We start from the raw sequence: 19,186 nt of genomic DNA, 5'->3' as shown, positions 1-19,186 counted from the left end.
TCTCGCACTGCCGTTCAAATATCGCCGTTCATGTTTTAAGGAAATATTGAGGAGAGAGCATGGCTTCCATAAAAAAAATCCCCCATAATCAATAACCAAGTCAAACTTTCTGTATTTACCAAGAACACATAACAAAGGAACACTCCTTTTGTGTACATCCGTCCATTATGAAAATGTTTTTTACAATTTGTTGGACCGGGTCAAGGTTCAGATGCTCACCACCAGAATTCAAGAATGGACTGACGCCTGGTGTGTTAAGGCAGGCGCCTGGGAAGCAATGTTGAAGTGGTATACGGCCATCGGTTGACTCTCCCAGCACAAAAGTCGAGGGTCCAGGGACTGTATAGACCCCGGAAACTTTGGGATGCTAGACAGTTGGAGATGCCCTGAAATCGTTTTGCGTTTTTTTCTTCTTTCTTCACATAGATCCATTGTGGTTGTATGTGCTTAGCAGCCTACAGTGCACAGGTGTGTGTATGATCCTTCATTTTCTTCATTTTCATTTTCTTGGTGGCTATTATTCGGTTCGACGTTACTTGGATCTTTTTTTTGACCGGTAATGGTAACGGGTCTAGGTACCGGTAATGGGTCCAGGTACTGACCCATGGGGACGACGTCTTTATTCTTACACAATGGCTAATTAAGCACTATTTAAACCTTCTAGATGATTTATATTTAGGAATTACGTATTATTTGTAACATGCAAATATAAAGAAATCCCTCTTGTATGTAAATGTTTTTTTTTTCCTGAACTGATTATATCTACAATCGTATTAAAGAAAATATGAATTCGGAAAGCCGTTACCTGTTTACCCCACCCTGGAGGTAGAATCTATTCTACCTGCATGGACACAGTATAGTCTGTGTGTGTCCATGGCTCTAGAAATGCCGTGACATCATGTGTTAAATATACAACAAGCAGAATGTTTAATCTTTTTATTCATGAAATGTACTCCTCACATCCGACATTGCACGCCAGAGGTAACAAAAAAAAAACAGAAAAACGGAATCATTCAAAAACAATATGTAGGCCTTCCTATGATTGAAAGTCTTTTTGCGCATGTAGAGAATAAAAAGGCAACATGGGAAATTCGCATAAATTTCAAGGGGGTTTCTGTTGTTTCTGCCATGAATCTCTTTAGGCTTTTGTGTCAAAGATAATCTGGAGCGCCTGAACGAACATTGAACTAAGACTGAACGCACCTGCATCCTGTAAATGTACGAGTGATATGAAACATTAAACATTTGGGTACATTTTCAATTGTAGGACAGCCTTTTTGTAGCATCGCAGAAAACTAATGCTCGTGTCGGTATATAATAAGTATAGTAACATTTTTGGAAATATTTAAATAACTGCCAGGTTCTTAACCCTAAAATGCTGTAATTAAAAAAACATATATATATGTATTCTGACCGGTGATAAGTGCCCCCCTTGAACTTCCGGTTTCGACGTCTTGAAACGTATTTTGATAAACAAATGGCGTTTTACTGGTAAAACTTGGTAAGCTGATGTAGATTTTTTGTTGGACACTTGGCCAACTGTAAGTTACACACCAAGTTATTGTTTGATGTACTGGGGATAAATTTATCTGCTACTGAAGTGAGTGTAGATAGCACAGAGTTGTTTCGACAACAACAACAACGCATTGGTAGTTCACAAGGTTTGGCAAAATTGATTGATTTCCCAGTCCACGCTGTCAGATATCTTTCACGTTTCAATAATTTAGCTCTACATTGTACAGACATTTAGGCGGACTGGGGTAACTTTCATTCAAGCAACACAGTTTCAAGTGTTATGAAATGAAACAGCCCCAAATCAAATGTGGGGGTCGGATTTTTACTTAGCCGCAATTGCTCCGAGGGTTACTGGACTAATGTATGTACCATCGTTGCAAATTCTACCTGGTTCAAAGTTTGAAGTTCATCCCCGCACCATACAATCTAGGCCAGGCGTTGCTGCAACTGAGCTCCGCTTGAAGCAGAAACACTGAGGAAGCCCACCCCCTAATCATATTTTCAACAAATCGCCGCTGTACCTCGGTAGAAACGAAATACCTCCCACTCACTCACCTGAACAGGTCACCGGCCACCATGTTGTCATCATCACAATTCACGAATTGCCAAATTCCGTGTGATAGTAGACGCGTAGCTTGTCGCTTTTGCAGTTCATACATCCTGTACCGTGAACAGAAATTGATTTGTGTAAGTTACAACATGGCCTGTTCAGGTGAGTGAGTGGGAGGTATTTCATTCCTAGAAAGGTATAGCGACGTTGTGGGGAAACATGATTTGGAGGCGGGCTTCCTCAGTGTTTCTGCTTCACACGGGGCGCAGTTGTAGCAATACCTGGCCTAAAATGAACGGTGCAGGGATGAACTTTGAGCTTTGAACCGGGTAGCTTTTGCAACGATGGTACACACATTATTTGAGTAACTCCCAGGTCAGTTGTAGCTAATTCTTGCTTAACAAAAATCAACGTCAACCTGAATGGTCTCTTTTCATAGTTATGCAGTGATGTCATAGCTGCTCTGGAGGTGAAAACAAGGTGAATTTTGCCCTAAAAACTACAGTTTTTATGTAGGACATTCTTTGTGTAAAAGTAATCAGAATGTGCCTAGCCTTCAGATGTGTTAGTTTCAGTGTCATGTATTACTCTATATGTAGGAATCCACAAAAAAAAAAGCATTTTACCCATTTATCTGCCTCCTGGAAAAAAGTACAGTAATCTAAGTAATATACTCACCTCCTGCTCATTGCTAGGAACTCGGATGCTCGAAACTATCAATCCTGTTTTGAGACTAATCAGAGATTTCTCTGACGTTTGTTTGGCCAAGGATTAGTGTCCAGGTTTAGCTACTTGTCCTTAACACAAGGATTACAACCTGTTCAACAGTATGTTTCCAGTAGGGACTCTGAGGAACGTATTTGTGACTTAAAATCTGCTAAGAACAATAGATTTACTACCATAGCCGATCTCCAGCCCGCTGCCAGGTAAAGCTCATCACTTTCTGGAAGGAAGTGGGCCTGTAAATACTCTCTAAACAAGAGTACACGTAAATTTATGTTATGGATTGAAGAGAATGTGACCTTTATCACCACTCCTACAAGTGTAAATCCATTCCTGAGACAAAATGGTGTTGAAATCCACAGAAATATTTCCTTCTTGCTCATCAAAATATCACTGTGCAGTCATAGGGAGTCGGGTGTACCAAAATTTTGGAACAGCGCATCAAAAGATATGGAAATCAACCTAACAAAGACAGCACCATGAATCCATGCTTAGATGACAAGTTTAGCAATAGTTTCATCAGTCATCATGGAGGTAGAATAGAAAAAAGAATTAGCCCAGTCAGTTGAGCTAGCAAAATCAACTCTAAAGATTGGTCATGCCTATCGTGTGCAGCTCTCTTATTATCCACCTTTTCTGCCTGTGGCCTTCACCCTATCCATCATGAGTGCACACTCTGATTTTGAAGCGAGAAAAGCCAACACTTGGTCTGATTTCAGCATAGAAGCAATCTGAAATGGATTTAAACGGATTGAAAGGAACTTTTCTCCAAAATCTACACAAGAAATTGACATGTGCAATTGTCCTAGGTTGAATTTAGGCTGGATTTAGGCTGGATTTAAAGATCCACTTGGTTCGAATTGGATGGATTGGATTTTATTGTTCAATGACTAAATGTGGAAGCAGGTAAATATCAGAAATAGTTGAAAATAGACCTCAACGTTTGATTCAGTTGAACTACGTGAAAGTGTGGGTATTTGGTATATTACTCGGCCAACACGCACAAACTCAGGTCTCAAAACTAAGATTTGTTAACTTTCGTAATTTAAATATACTTCGCAGGTTTTGTGTTGTCTGTTGAAGACTCTAATTTCTGGTTATTACCATTTATAGTTCTCAGAATGTCATTCAGTTTGGTTCATTTCCATCTACCTCCCCATATTATCTTTTCACGTTGTTGTCCATCCACATGTTGCTGGCATGTTTTGGCATTTGATGTCACTAAGAAAATTGTAAGATTTGTGGGGTGATCATTGAAGACAGTGAATTAAGACCTTAGCCTTCGAAATGTTGCTTGAGAGTAGCCTAGAATATAGCTGTGTAGATTGGTTGTCACGAGAACATGTAGAGCAAGAGCGCAAACACTCACCAGTTTGTTTAAGAGGTAAAAGTGATTGACTCTTATATGTCTGAAGTCTATCTACTCTAAGTCCTTGTTAGATTTCATTTGTGGCCATGATTTGATAAATTTTTGCTTGATTTTTTATTTGCAGAAAATGGAAGGTGGTTGTACAAGTCTTCATCAAGCCAACTTGATCTCGATAAATTAGTTCTAAAATATAGTTTTCAGAAAAAGAACTAATTTTATTTTTACCTTAAAATGACGAGACATTCGTCTGATTCTGATGGCTCATACGGCCATGGACGTTCGGTGAAATCCTCTGTGAGTCGTAGCTATGCCTCCAATGGTCGTAGCTCAGGAAAATCTAGGGACCGTGAAAGACGCAGAACGAGCTCAAGCAGTGATGAGAGCCGTAGTCGAAGCAGAAGTCCCGTTAGAGACAGAAGAAACAAAGATAGGAGGTGTCGCGTTGGATCAGCATCATCATCTTCATCTGCTTCCGGCTCACGTTCTCCTTCACCAATAAGAGAGAAGCGAAGACGTTCATCTGATCATAGTCGTCATAGGTCAAGGTCAAGGTCACCCTTTAAGAAGCCAGCCAGACCGAGAGTGTGGTCACCGAAGTCTGATTCACAAAAGCACAGTTACAATGGTGGGCTGCAAAGGTATTGATGGTATTCATAATTGGATGGTTTGTTTGCGGGTGTTTTATATGTTATGTATGTTTAGAATTGAAACAAGTTTTGGCTCAGAGAAAAAGCATGAGAATTTCCCTCATTGGCCTAAAATCTCTGATTTAATTTTACCCGCGAAGTGCATTTTTCAGAAGCAAATAAATGTCACAAAAACAGACCCCTAGCTTCAAACAAAAAGGGACAGGGTGGCATTTTTCCAAAAGGGTCACATTTTAGTGAGAAAAATATTATAATAATATTACGCTGTTATGTGTCTATGTGTATGCATACTACAAACAAACTTGGCAATTTTTTATCAAAATAAAGGCAACCCTTTTTTTTTTATTCAAGAGAGGCCCTTTGACCTGAAGATTTTTTTTCGCAGACACTGTACAACAGTGGAAAATATTTACTGAAATATATAATATTATAACTCATATTTCTAGACTCAATATGGTTTGATAAAATCTCTATGTAAAGTTAATAAAAATCATGAAAATGTCAAGCATGCCCAGTTTTTCAGCCATTCAAATCCATGACAAAATGCCTGCCCATCATGAAAACAGAAATCCGATGGAGGAAATGAAAATGTGATCCAGTGGAGAAAAATCTTCTGTTTCACAACACTGCTTATTCCAGTGTTTGTATCCAGTCTCTGACTTGAAAACAACATTAATTTATAAGTATGAGTGTTTGCAATGAAAAAGTGAATCAAAGTAAAAAAAAACTGCACTGGCACAACCAGGTGCAATCAATCTTTCAGCTGTAAAACAGCTGAGCTTGAACAACTCAACAAATCAGAAATACTTTAACTTGCCTGATGTTAATCGTTTTTGGTAATCTGCAGTCTGTTCTAGTTTCAATTTTAAACAAACGCTGAGCCTATGAGCGTATTATTATTTGACAGAACCAATTTGACGGGCTCGACTGACTGCATGGAAAAATGAAAGTAATGAAAACGAGGCTGTGATGGATGCTTTTTTAACGGGTTTGCCCAGTGGTGCAATTGAGACGATTGTCCAGTGAACGTCACTGTTCTGGTTATATCTATCAAACCAATATGGTGGATACTTTTGTCACCTAACCGCAAAGTGTGAATTGATTTGATAATATATTTTAAGGTTGCCAGAAGACAGAAAATTACATGCAGCTGTGACATCTTAAATTATTTATCAGTGAACAACAATTTTCAGTGAGGTTAAAACACACAGTCAGTAAACTGAACTGGTGCTTGATTACAAACAGATGTTTGGACAGTGGATTTTCAGTTCTGGGTACACTTGAAACCAGGCAGATAGGATTACTACAGTAAGGCCAGACAGGGGTCACTGGTTAACAGGGCTCATCAGTCCTTCCCTTGAGGGGCAGTTTGGATATTAATGGCCCTCTAGAGGAGAAGGGCGCATGCTGAGAGGAGCAGGGCACTGCGCTCCTCTGCTTTGTGCAAGGGAGGGTCTGCAAAATATTACTTGCAGGCTTGACAACTTTCCAGTCGGATATCATCTCGTGTTTCAAGCAAACCTCAATACACTTTTCTAAAATAATAGAACTCTTTGAATGAGGAAATATGGGCAAGTTAGTCCTGGACAAAATTTATGGTAATTTAGACTATATTTATTCTATTTTTGGACTTTTTATACCCCCTTGCCGATAGGTTGAGTGTATAATGTTATAGCGATTGTGTCCATCTGTCCACTGCTATGTGTGTCCAGGCTATAACTCCAACTGTTTTCTGTGTACAGTTTCCACTTTTTGCTGGATACATACATTCACAATTGTTATGTGCTGTGACTCAGATTTGTCCATTATCACGGTTGTCATGGCAACGAAAGTGCCATTTTCCCTATATACTGTATAAATAAATATGATTTCGTGTCTGGGCTATAACTCTGTCTGTTTTTTACATAAAGTTTTAATTTTTGGTGGATACATACATACACAGATGATGATGTGTCGTGACTCACATTTGTTCATTACCGCAGTTGTCATGGTTATATATCGAAGGGTTGCCCTGTATATACTATATAAATAGATATGATTTTGTGTCCTGGCTATGACTTCAACAGTTTTCCACATGGAGTTTTAATTTTTTTTTTCTTTACATACAGTTTTAATTTTTGGTGGATACATATATACACAGATGGCGATGTGTCACGACTAACATTTGTTCATTTTCTCGGTTGTCATGGTAACCAGATAGCCATTTCCTTGTGTAAACTATATAAATAGATATGATTTTCGTGTCCAGGCTACAACTCCAACTGTTTTCTGCATAAAGTTTTGATTTGTGGTGGACACATTCGTCCGCTAGCGATGAAGGGGTTACACTGCTGGTATTCTTTTATACATTTCAAACAAATGCATTTGTTGGGGTGTGTATTGTGTTTACCTGAACTGTTGTTAGTATTAGATCACTTGTAAAATACAAAACACTGGAAAGCATCTTCAAATTTAAATAACCAGGCTGTTACTCTTGTCCCAGGTTGGAAAAATGATGTGATGTATACAGGAATCGCTTTCTCTAGCGATCATTGGAGGATATTGGAATTGGCAGTATATTAAATATTTCGTCATTTATTTTCTGTGTCTGTGTGTTTGAACCCCAAATGTGAAAAAGTATGATTAATTTTGTATATTTTTATTTTCAGGGATGGCAGACAACATGGCGGTCCTCCATTCGGTGATAAAGATAGGGGTATGAGGATAAATGATAGCGAGCAACACCAGGAGTTCATGGAAAGGTTTGTGTGATTGAGATGTAGTATATAACTCTGGTAAATCAGGATCAGCAAAAATACTGGCTAGAGTGAGAGTCAAACTGGCGAATTAGTGTGTCTGGTACTAAGTCTAGAAACAGTGAGAGTCAAACTCGCGAATTAGTGTGTCTGGTACTAAGTCTAGAAACATTGAGAGTCAAACTCGCGAATTAGTGTGTCTGGTACTAAGTCTAGGAATAGTGAGAGACAAACTGGCGAACTAGTGTGTCTGGTACTAAGTCTAGAAATAGTGAGAGTCAAACTCGCGAACTAGTGTGTCTGGTACTAAGTCTAGAAATAGTGAGAGTCAAACTCGCGAATTAGTGTGTCTGGTACTAAGTCTAGAAATATTGAGAGGCAAACTCGCGAATTAGTGTGTCTGGTACTAAGTCTAGAAGTAGTGAGAGGCAAACTCGCGAATTAGTGTGTCTGGTACTAAGTCTAGAAATAGTGAGAGACAAACTGGCGAATTAGTGTGTCTGGTACTAAGTCTAGAAATAGTGAGAGTCACTCGCGAATTAGTGTGTCTGGTACTAAGTCTAGAAACAGTGAGAGACAAACTGGCGAATTAGGGTGTCTGGTCCTAAGTCTAGAAACAGTGAGAGTCAACTGGCGAATTAGTGTGTCTGGTCCTAAGTCTAGAAATAGTGAGAGGCAAACTCGCGAATTAGTGTGTCTGGTACTAAGTCTAGAAATAGTGAGAGTCAAACTCGCGAATTAGTGTGTCTGGTACTAAGTCTAGAAATAGTGAGAGGCAAACTCGCGAATTAGTGTGTCTGGTACTAAGTCTAGGAATAGTGAGAGACAAACTGGCGAACTGGTGCGTCTGGTCCTAAGTCTAGAAACAGTAAGAGTCAAACTGGCGAACTAGTGTGTCTGGTACTAAGTCTAGAAATAGTGAGAGTCACACTCCCGAATTAGTGTGTCTGGTACTAAGTCTAGAAACAGTGAGAGACAAACTGGCGAATTAGTGTGTCTGGTCCTAAGTCTAGAAATAGTGAGAGACAAACTGGCGAACTAGTGCGTCTGGTCCTAAGTCTAGAAATAGTGAGAGTCACATTCGTGAATTAGTGTGTCTGGTACTAAGTCTACAAATAGTGAGAGACAAACTGGCGAATTAGGGTGTCTGGTCCTAAGTCTAGAAATAGTGAGAGTCAAATTCGCGAACTAGTGCGTCTGGTCCTAAGTCTAGAAATAGTGAGAGACAAACTGGCAAATTAGTGTGTCTGGTACTAAGTGTAGAAATAGTGAGAGTCAAACTGGCAAACTGGTGCGTCTGGTCCTAAGTCTAGAAATAGTGAGAGTCACACTCGCGAATTAGTGTGTCTGGTACTAAGTCTAGAAATAGTGAGAATCACACTCGCGAATTAGTGTGTCATGTCCTAAGTCTGGAAATAGTGAGAGTCAAAGTCGCGAATTAGTGTGTCATGTCCTAAGTCTAGAAATAGTGAGAATCAAACTGGCGAACTAGTGTGTCTGGTACTAAGTCTAGAAACAGTGAGAGTCAAACATGAAAGTAGTGTGTCTGGTCCTAAGCCTAGAAATAGTGAGAGTCACACTCGCGAATTAGTGTGTCTGGTACTAAGTCTAGAAATAGTGAGAGTCACACTCGCGAATTAGTGTGTCTGGTACTAAGTCTAGAAACAGTGAGAGACAAACTGGCGAATTAGTGTGTCTGGTCCTAAGTCTAGAAATAGTGAGAGACCAACTGGCAAACTAGTGCGTCTGGTCCTAAGTCTAGAAATAGTGAGAGTCACATTCGCGAATTAGTGTGTCTGGTACTAAGTCTACAAATAGTGAGAGACAAACTGGCGAATTAGGGTGTCTGGTCTTAAGTCTAGAAATAGTGAGAGTCAAATTCGCGAACTAGTGCGTCTGGTCCTAAGTCTAGAAATAGTGAGAAACAAACTGGCAAATTAGTGTGTCTGGTACTAAGTGTAGAAATAGTGAGAGTCAAACTGGCAAACTGGTGCGTCTGGTCCTAAGTCTAGAAATAGTGAGAGTCACACTCGCGAATTAGTGTGTCTGGTACTAAGTCTAGAAATAGTGAGAATCACACTCGCAAATTAGTGTGTCTGGTACTAAGTCTGGAAATAGTGAGAGTCAAAGTCGCGAATTAGTGTGTCATGTCCTAAGTCTAGAAATAGTGAGAATCAAACTGGCGAACTAGTGTGTCTGGTACTAAGTCTAGAAACAGTGAGAGTCAAACATGAAAGTAGTGTGTCTGGTCCTAAGCCTAGAAATAGTGAGAGTCACACTCGCGAATTAGTGTGTCTGGTACTTAGTCTAGAAATAGTGAGAGTCACACTCGCGAATTAGTGTGTCTGGTCCTAAGTCTAGAAATAGTGAGAATCAAACTGGCGAACTAGTGTGTCTGGTACTAAGTCTAGAAACAGTGAGAATCAAACTGGCGAATTAGTGCGTCTGGTACTGAGTCTAGAAATAGTGAGAGCCAAACTGGCGAACTAGTGTGTCTGGTAATAAGTCTAGAAATAGTGAGAGTCAAACTCGCGAATTAGTGTGTCTGGTCCTAAGTCTAGAAGTAGTGAGAGTCAAACTCGCGAATTAGTGTGTCTGATCCGAAGTCTAGAAATAGTGAGAATCAAACTGGCGAACTAGTGTGTCTGGCACTAAGTCTAGAAACAGTGAGAGTCAAACTCGCGAATTAGTGTGTCTGGTACTAAGTCTAGAAATAATGAGAGTCACACTCGCGAATTAGGGTGTCTGGTACTAAGTCTAGAAATAGTGAGAGACAAACTGGCGAACTAGTGTGTCTGGTACTAAGTCTAGAAACAGTGAGAGTCAAACTCGCGAATTAGTGTGTCTGGTACTAAGTCTAGAAACAGTGAGAGTCAAACTCGCGAATTAGTGTGTCTGGTACTAAGTCTAGAAATAGTGAGAGTCACACTCGTGAATTAGTGCGTCTGGTCCTAAGTCTAGAAATAGTGAGAGTTAAACTCGCGAATTAGTGTGTCTGGTACCAAGTCTAGAAATAGTTAGAGTCACACTCGTGAATTAGTGCGTCTGGTCCTAAGTCTAGAAATAGTGAGAGTCAAACTCGCGAATTAGTGTGTCTGGTACTAAGTCTAGAAATAGTGAGAGTCACACTCGTGAATTAGTGTGTCTGGTCCTAAGTCTAGAAATAGTGAGAGTCAAACTCGTGAATTAGTGTGTCTGGTCCTAAGTCTAGAAATAGATTGCTCAGTTTTTAGAGTCGTAGGGCTAGACAACTGAAGTCATTAGTTCAAGTCTCGCTGTAGCCAGTATTTTCACTGGCCTTGATTTATGCCGTTGGAATCCCAGACGATAGTTGCAGTTGTTGCGCTTTCTCCTATCAATATTCCATTAAGCTCAAGTGGGTGAGATACTATTTCAAAACAAAAAAAAACAGAATTTTCGTTCTTTTATTTTGGGTAGTGAAATTGGCTGTTAATGTCATTTGTGGCTACACACGATTTATAAAATGACAACGGTGGTTGGTGATTAGGATTGGCTGTTACAAATCACCTCTCTATTTAAAAATTTATAATTATTGTGGAGGGTATTTAGAACTCTTGGGCCTCTAGGATGGCTTAAAATCTCAATTAATTAAATAAACAATATTACATATCTGAGATTTCGGACTTTATTTATATTTTCTTTTTCTTTAAAAGCCGGAGAAAGGAGCGTGAGAAGATAGGTCTGTATGGAGTGGCGGAGGTGTGGGGGGTGAACCCAAGGAGAGAAGACACAGAGTAAGGCTGTTCGCACACTTTTAAATATTTTGTCAGTTCTGTAGATATATGAACTTTAAGTCTCGTTTTCTAACTTTGTACTGTTGAAAATGAAATTACCTCAAATGACCTAAAATTTGGCCCACAAAAGTGCATTTTCACAGACAAATAAATGCCACAAAATATTATTTTTTGTGCTGAAACTTACAATTTTCCAGAAGAGCATCATCCCATGTTCCAAGCAAACCTCAAAACCTTTCTACAATCAGTAGGACTTTCAGAATCAGGAAAAACTTGCAAGTTAGTCTTGGCTGAAATGAATGGTCCTTTGGGGTAGCCACGTTTCCTTTGAAGGCTACAAAATGTGCATTAATTGATATAGGGTACCTTTTAGATACCTCGAGACTCGGAGTGGTAATTTTGGACTATTTCACACGTAAGAACCAACTCCTATGTCTCAGTTTCATAAACATGTTCAGTGGATTTTGCATTTTGTTCGAAGTGTTCAAAAAAAATTTGTTTTACAAACATAATTCATGTCTGTATACATAAAACATGTTCAGTGTCATATATATATATATATATACATATATGATAGAGTTAGTCTTTTGTTTGAATTATTCAGAACAAAATGTACAAAATTTCAGTGGTATGTGGCAAAACTCTAATATAAATCTGTACTTTCCATTCAGCTCTGATGAATACTCTGATGCTGGTGGGTCGTCAAGGAAACAGGGTAACAAAGATTCAGAGTCAGACAGTGACTCCAGTTCTGAAGGTGATTATGGTTTTTCGGACACAAAAGGTTATTTTAACCCTCTGACAGTGTCCAAACTTTGGGGAGATATTCCATCGTTTGATTCCGTGTGTACATATTAAATACCGTTAATTATTGAATCCCTGACTTAGTGTAGTGTGTATAAGAATCAAAATTAAACAAAGTGTTAGGGGTGGTTCCCCAAAAGTACTGCATGTGTTGTGCTCGGGATTTGCGCACATGAAGAGCAGAGTATCACGAGGGGGAATATTTCATCTTTGATTTGGTGTTTACATATAAAGTACCGTAAATTAATGAATCCATGACTTACTGTATTTTGTATTAAAATCAAAATCAATGTATTAAACAAAATGTGGGATGGTCATGGGTTTCCCCTGGGCTCTGTCCGGTTTCTTCCCACCATATGTTGGCCGTCGTCATGGAACCTAATCCCTCAACCTTTTCGCGTGTGAAAGAGCAGCTTTCACTGTAATTTATGCACACTTTGATTACAAAACTACATCGGTTGGATTCACATAAAGTATAATTTTAGCAGTCAAACACGGAATAATGACTTCAGAATATGCTTGAATAAACACCTTGCAAACATGCGAAAAACTTGAAGAATTTTGAGCACAGTGTAAAACACCTATCAAATAAATACATTTTTCTTAGGGAAATCTGTTTCCCTGCATTTTTGAAGTAGCTTTAAGCAATGCATTTATGAGAAAGCTCGGCAACTATGATCATTTTTTATAGCTTGAAGCTTGTGTAAAACTAGAAGATTTATTTTAAGCAGTTTGGAAAATGTAAATTTTGAATTTTAAGAAGCCGGGAAAGTTGAAATCATGAAGGTCACAAACCAGGGTTTAGAATTTTGGTTTATTCAAAGAAAGTTTTCTTCGCAAGTGCTGTTGTGGGATATGTTGTTACTTGTTTTGTGAAAACATTTTAATTCATTTATTTTGATTTTGGTGAGTTTTTATTTTGGCAGTGCAGATTTTTTTAAGTGTGAATATTTGCATTTGTGATCGACCATACCAGATACTGTGAAAGTTCTCAAGTGTAACACAGTTAATACTGATGTACCAGTATGTATTTTTTCACAGTATTAGAAATCATGATAATGTTGCCCTGTAATATATGCGTTGTCATGTTTATGTTCTCTTTCTGCTGGGCAGAATTTATCTACATTTATGTTTGTTTTGTTGTTTTATTACAGCCGATAGGAAGAAAAAGAAGAAGAAAAAATCCAGTAAAAAAGCAAAAAAGCATAGGAAACATAAAAAGAGAAGGTAAAGATGGAAATGTAATGGTTTATAGGTGTCATTTGCTAGTTGGGTAAAGTCATGTCCAGACAGATGGACAATTGACCCCTGAGGCTGCATGCACAAATCCAGTTCTGACTGGTTAAGCTGTGGCTTTTCGTCAGGTAATTCCTGAGGAACCTGACAGTGGCCAACTCTGGGCAATCCACTTTCCTCCATCCACAAATGTGACTGTCATAATGTACCATAATGACCTAACATTTCATTGGGGCCTCCTCGGCCGAGGTGGATTTGTGCCATTGCTGATGCAATGACCCAGGAGTGTCTCCAGTGTGGGTGCTGGGAGTTCTTCCAGCTCATGCTGGCTTCCTCCCCCTGGATAAGTCTTTCAGCAGCCTGCAAATGGTAGTGGGTTTTCCCAGGCCTTTGCCCAGTTTCCTCACATCATAATGCTGGCCGCTGTCTTATAAGTGAAATAATCTTGAGCGCGGCATAAAACAGCAGTCAGATAAATAAATAAATTTATAATAAACTTTTCTCTTTGACTATTATGCTTATTGTGCATAATTTCAAGAGTTCTGTTGATTTTAGAAAGGTGCTTTAATGCTTGTTTGACCGGCACCGATAGCACAGTTGGTAGAGCGTCTGTTTCGGGAGCGGTAGATCCAGGGTCAACCCTGTGTTGGGTCACACTTGAAACCTTAAAAGAAGAAGATGTAGCTCCCTGGCTTTACGTTCATCAAGAAGGGGATAGTGCAACTACTGGTTGACCCGTATCAGTATAATAGCTCGGGCGGGGCGGCTTACTTGCCTCCAGTAAGGCGTCTCAGTGAAGCAGCACTAGATAAAAGAGCAATGGAAATCCGTCCTGCACAAGGAGACACATTACATGAACCCTAAGGATTCCTTCGTTGTAATACGACTGAAAAATTGTTACGCACGACGTTAAACTCCAACCACTCACTTACTCACTCACTTAATGCTTGTTTGGAAGGTAGGATGATACCCTACTTGAAAAATGTAACCAACAGTAATAGTTTATGACATTTATTTGCCATTAAAACTGCAATTTTGATTTTTTTTGAAATTTTAAGTCATTTAGGGTAGGTTAAATAATCCAGCATGGCATTTAATACACAATTGTGTCATTGACTACAGAGTGAGATAAGCAGCCGTCCCTGGCTAAAGTGAATGTTAGCTACCACAGATTTATAGACAGTGTACTCAAGTCTGAAAATTCAAGGTCTTTAATACTGAATCCCCTGTCACTACTGTCATCCAATCTTCTCCTATCCCTTAAGAGTTTTCTCTTCTTTTCACTTTTACTGGTGAACGAAACTGAATATCAACTTTCACTCGAGGGTTTTATAATATTCACTGAATAGTGCATTGAAGAAGTGAATCACATATTAATTAATGCAGAGTATTTCAGTCTTGTCTCCTAGAGTTGTCTGTTATCTGGACAAGTTATTTGTCTTGAGGTCCTAAAACTCTTGTGTTCTTCAGTAAAAAGTCCAAGAAAACCAAGAAGTCAAGAAAGAAGAAATCACGCAAGGACGACAGCAGTTCGGACACTGACAGTTCTGATGAGGATGAGATCCCAGGAGAACAAGTCTGGATTGAGAAGAAAAGTATGCTGAGAAAATCAAATTTCTCATCATTCATTTTAGATAAATCTTCTGCAGACTTCCAGAAACTCTCTTTGCTCTGCTAGACTGACCCTTTCTTTTGTGTTTTAAATGTTTGAACATGTCAGATTTGTTGATCTCATAAAGAAAGCAGTTTAAACAACAGCCATTATTGATTAGGTGCTTGATCCTTACATTACTTGGCCCTTACATTGCTTGACCCTTACATTGCTGGACCCTTACATTGCTGGACCCTTACATTGCTGGACCCTTACAATGCTGGACCCTTACATTGCTGGGGCCTTACATTGCTGGACCCTTACATTGCTGGACCCTTACATTGCTTGGGGCCTTACATTGCTGGACCTTTACATTGCTTGACCCTTACATTGGTTGGCCCTTACATTGCTGGATGCTTACATTGCTGGACCCTTAAATTGTTTGACCCGTACATTGCTTGACCCTTACATTGCTTGGGCCACTGTTGCTTAGTGGTTAGCGTGCTAGTGCAGCACAATGACTCACTCATTTGGACACTATGAGTTTATTAAGCGTCTCATACTGACTTCCTCTCTGGTCCTACATGGGAAGGCCTGTCAGCAATCTACGGTTAGTTGCAGGTTTCCCCCTTGTTCTGCCCTGTTTCCTTCCAGCATAATGCAGGTCGCCTTCATACAAGTGAAATATTCTTGAGTACAGCGAAAAACATAAAATAAAAAATAAAAAAAAATTGAAAGAATGAAAAATCATAATACAAAAATAGATAAATTTATGATAAAAAAAATGCATATGCTCCAAAGCTTGTACAGATGTACATTCAAATTGTAAACGGTTTATAAGATTTTGAAGACATGTATTGTTTGTGTTGAAGCACATACATGTATGCACACTGAATTTTTAAATAACTTGTCCAGATCGCATACCAATCCTCTAATATGCCAAAAAATGTCTGAATTTGAGTTTGTTGATGAGAATTAAACTCATATTTTGATTACCATGATGAAAATTGATTGGTTTGAAGTTCAGCAGGTGTGTTTATGTCAATCATGTTGTTACCATGGTTACAGAAGTGGAGGAAGGGGAGGAGTCAGATGATGAGACAGCAGGTCCTCAACCGTATGTCCCGCCCTCCACACAGGGAAGACTAGAGTGAGTCAACTGTCAAATGTTACAAGAAAAGCAAAACGGAGAAAAAATAATGTTTTGTTGTTAAATATGTCTTTCCACGTTTGTTAATGCCAGAGAATCTAAGAAGTTTTGAAAAGTCTTTACTTAAAATATAATTTGCTCATAATATTCTGTTGTGAACTAAAGCTACAAGTGATACTGAATATGTACTGTACCTTCTCTATAATTTGAGATGCTTTTAACTGTGTACTGTTATACCTTGCAACAGCTGTTTTGTTAAGTCGTAAAAATACACTTCTGTCACACCTCAATGATGATAACTACACCGGGAAAGACTCTAAATGTCCAATATAAAAGCAAATCTTTTTTTTAAAAACTCTTTGAAAGCATGTGTATACTGAGAAACATGAAACTGAAAGTATGAGTTGCCTTGTGCAAGCTGTTTTTAAAAGGCTGACTATATACACGACGGTTTGCTAACCGAGTGCTCTCGTCCAGACATGCTGACCATAGCTTGATAGTTGTCTGCTGTAAGTTACAGCCATCATGGAGAACTAAGTGTGCGTGTATATGTGCAGAGCTGACTGACTATACATACTTAACTCTTGCCTTATTTGTAAGTATAGTTGATGGAAGGATCAGTCAAGCATAAAAAGTCTATAAGTCTGTTCCTTATAGACTGCTGGACCATCAGGTGATTGGCTAATGGGGCTCCTTGTTGAATTCAGCTCGCGCTGTTTTGGACACAGCTTTAAGTCAGGAGGTTTGTTATGAACTCGACTGAGGTTTGTGGTTTACTCCAGGCAGCCTAAATTCCTCCACCCGCAAAACTGACTGGACGTCGGAGAAGAGTAAAACTACAGAGTATTCTGTAAAACACCCAAGTGAAACAAATAGATGAAATAAATTAAGTCGAGTGGATTGTTAGTAACCTGGCAAAGGTTGATGGTTTAGTCTGGTCACTCTGGTTTCCTTGAACATCCTCACGTGAGGGAAAACTTCTCCAGTATGGCGTTGAACAACAATGAGTCAAATAAATTAAATACATGTAAAATGGTATTTACATATACCTGAAGGGCCCTGGTTTCTCATTGGTTAGGGTGTTAATAACACAGGAGCCTTTTACTGACACAATCACTGTGAGTTCAAGTCCAGTTCAAGTTCTGGCTTCGTCTGTGGTTGCTCTTGGGAAGGCCTGCCAGCAACCTCCAAATGGTCGTGGGTTTCCTCACACTGTAATGCTAGCCAATGCGAATAAGTTAAATAAAGTTAATATGGCATAAAACATCAATCAAATAAGCAAATATTTTTACCTGTTTAATATTTTTACCTGAGTTTCATCGGTGGTAAAGCTGTAGCTTTTACCAGATTTCCATCAGCTAAGTATACGTGCGATGTTTCTGTTTTTCAGCTATGGTAAAGCCCTGTTGCCTGGGGAGGGTGCCGCTATGGCTGCCTACGTCGCAGATGGAAAGAGAATCCCTCGGCGTGGTGAAATCGGTCTAACCTGCGATGAGATCGATTCCTTTGAAACCGTTGGTTACGTTATGAGTGGTAGCAGGTATGTAGATCTTCGTTATTACTTGTAGGGAGAAGAATCCAATTCCATAAAACCAGTTATGACTGAATTCAGAATTTGAAAACCCTATTTAAACACTTGTTTTTGAACCCTGAAAATTCTGATAAGTACTTCGAGAAGCACATAAAGGCCATCAAATTTTACTTTTGATGCCAGCACTTGAGTTTGTCTGATAAGAAATTAACAGAACTTCACAAAAAACTCTTGGCCTTGAATAAGATGGGTAAATCAATCAGAATCAAGCAAAATGTGTCACTTGTAAAATGTTGAATTTTAGATGAAATACTTTATCAAGATTTTGACTTGGAAATTATGCACTTTTAGTATGTATAGATTTTAAACTTTGACTGCACCAATGCAGTCGCTGCGAGTTCAAATCCAGTTCATGCCGACTTCCTACCCAATCATATGTTGAAAGGTATGCCAGGAACCTGCAGATAGTCGTGGGTTTCCCCCGGGCTCTGCCCGATTTCCTCTCACCATAATACTGGCCGTCGTAGTATAAGTGAAATACTCATCAGTACAGAGTAAAAAGTCAATCATATAAATCAATTAAAAAAATTAATTTTGACTGATGTCAAATGTCAGTTTCTAGAATTGACCCATATCCTTTGGTTGCCTGGTTAAGGTTGCCTTTGACTCACTAGGTCGTCCGAAAGGTGTGGTCCATGACAATCTCAAATAGGGAGTTTTTTAAGATTTCCTCTGCTTTCATTGTTCTGTGGGCTCTGGTAGAAATAAGTGGCTGACTGTGCAGTCTTTCCAACATTCTGAGATATGTTCACCATTAACTTGCTAAAGGTCGGTGATAACTGGTATACTTTGGGGAATCCAGTTTTCCCAACAACGACAAAAACAAATGACCTTTGAACTTGAGAGGCATGCACAGGGTGTATATACATCAAACATCAGTGAATCAGTCATTCAATCGGTTTTCTTGAAAATAGGCTTTAATCTCCAGTCAGCCAATCAATCAATCAATCAAATTTTATTTTCAGACATCGGAGGATGGAAGCTGTCCGTCTGCGTAAGGAAAACCAGATTTACAGCGCTGATGAAAAACGAGCTTTGGCTCGGTTTAACCACGAGGAGAGAACGAAACGAGAAACCAAAATCCTCTCACAGTTCAAAGAAATGGTTACGCGGAAAATGCAGAATAAATAATGAACAGCTTTGTAAGATGTGTATAAATTTGATGATATGAGACAATAGATCTGAGATCAAGGAGAAACTTCTCTGTGTGTGTGGAAGGGGCGGTGGTCTCCATTTGTATGGTCGTGAGAAATTAGGAGAAGAACGATCATGTAATGATTGTCCTGTCAGATCATACTGGTGAAGCAAAACAACGAAATTGGTGTCGTTTTGTGCAGTTTCAAAGACAACTGGTTGAAATATCTGTTATCGGCTGACTCTTGTCATTTACTGGAGGAGGTGGAGAACGGTATTGTTCCTCAAACTATCTGCCTGTGTGTCCTAAGTTGTTAAAGGGAATATCAATCCAAAGTTGTTCTCCTAACACTTTCATGGGTTGAAATATTGACTCCAAACGTCAG

At 39.1% G+C, this 19,186-nt stretch overlaps 1 protein-coding gene across 1 annotated transcript; it reads left to right on the top strand.

The window, feature by feature from the left end:
• Positions 1-4,388: 4,388 nt before the first annotated feature.
• LOC135479826 (NF-kappa-B-activating protein-like) lies at positions 4,389-18,847 on the top strand. The gene is made up of 9 exons (XM_064759730.1): positions 4,389-4,795; positions 7,453-7,545; positions 11,214-11,294; positions 11,966-12,051; positions 13,253-13,325; positions 14,805-14,929; positions 15,994-16,075; positions 17,466-17,615; positions 18,632-18,847. The coding sequence occupies exons 1-9, from the start codon at positions 4,389-4,391 to the stop codon at positions 18,795-18,797; spliced, it is 1,263 nt and encodes a 420-aa protein (XP_064615800.1). The 3' UTR covers positions 18,798-18,847.
• The last annotated feature ends 339 nt before the right edge of the window (positions 18,848-19,186 follow it).

This window comes from Liolophura sinensis, chromosome 12 (assembly GCF_032854445.1).
Source record: "Liolophura sinensis isolate JHLJ2023 chromosome 12, CUHK_Ljap_v2, whole genome shotgun sequence".
Taxonomy (NCBI): domain Eukaryota; kingdom Metazoa; phylum Mollusca; class Polyplacophora; order Chitonida; family Chitonidae; genus Liolophura; species Liolophura sinensis.
Note: the sequence above shows the minus strand (reverse complement) of the source record. Positions and strands in the feature narration are given on the sequence as shown.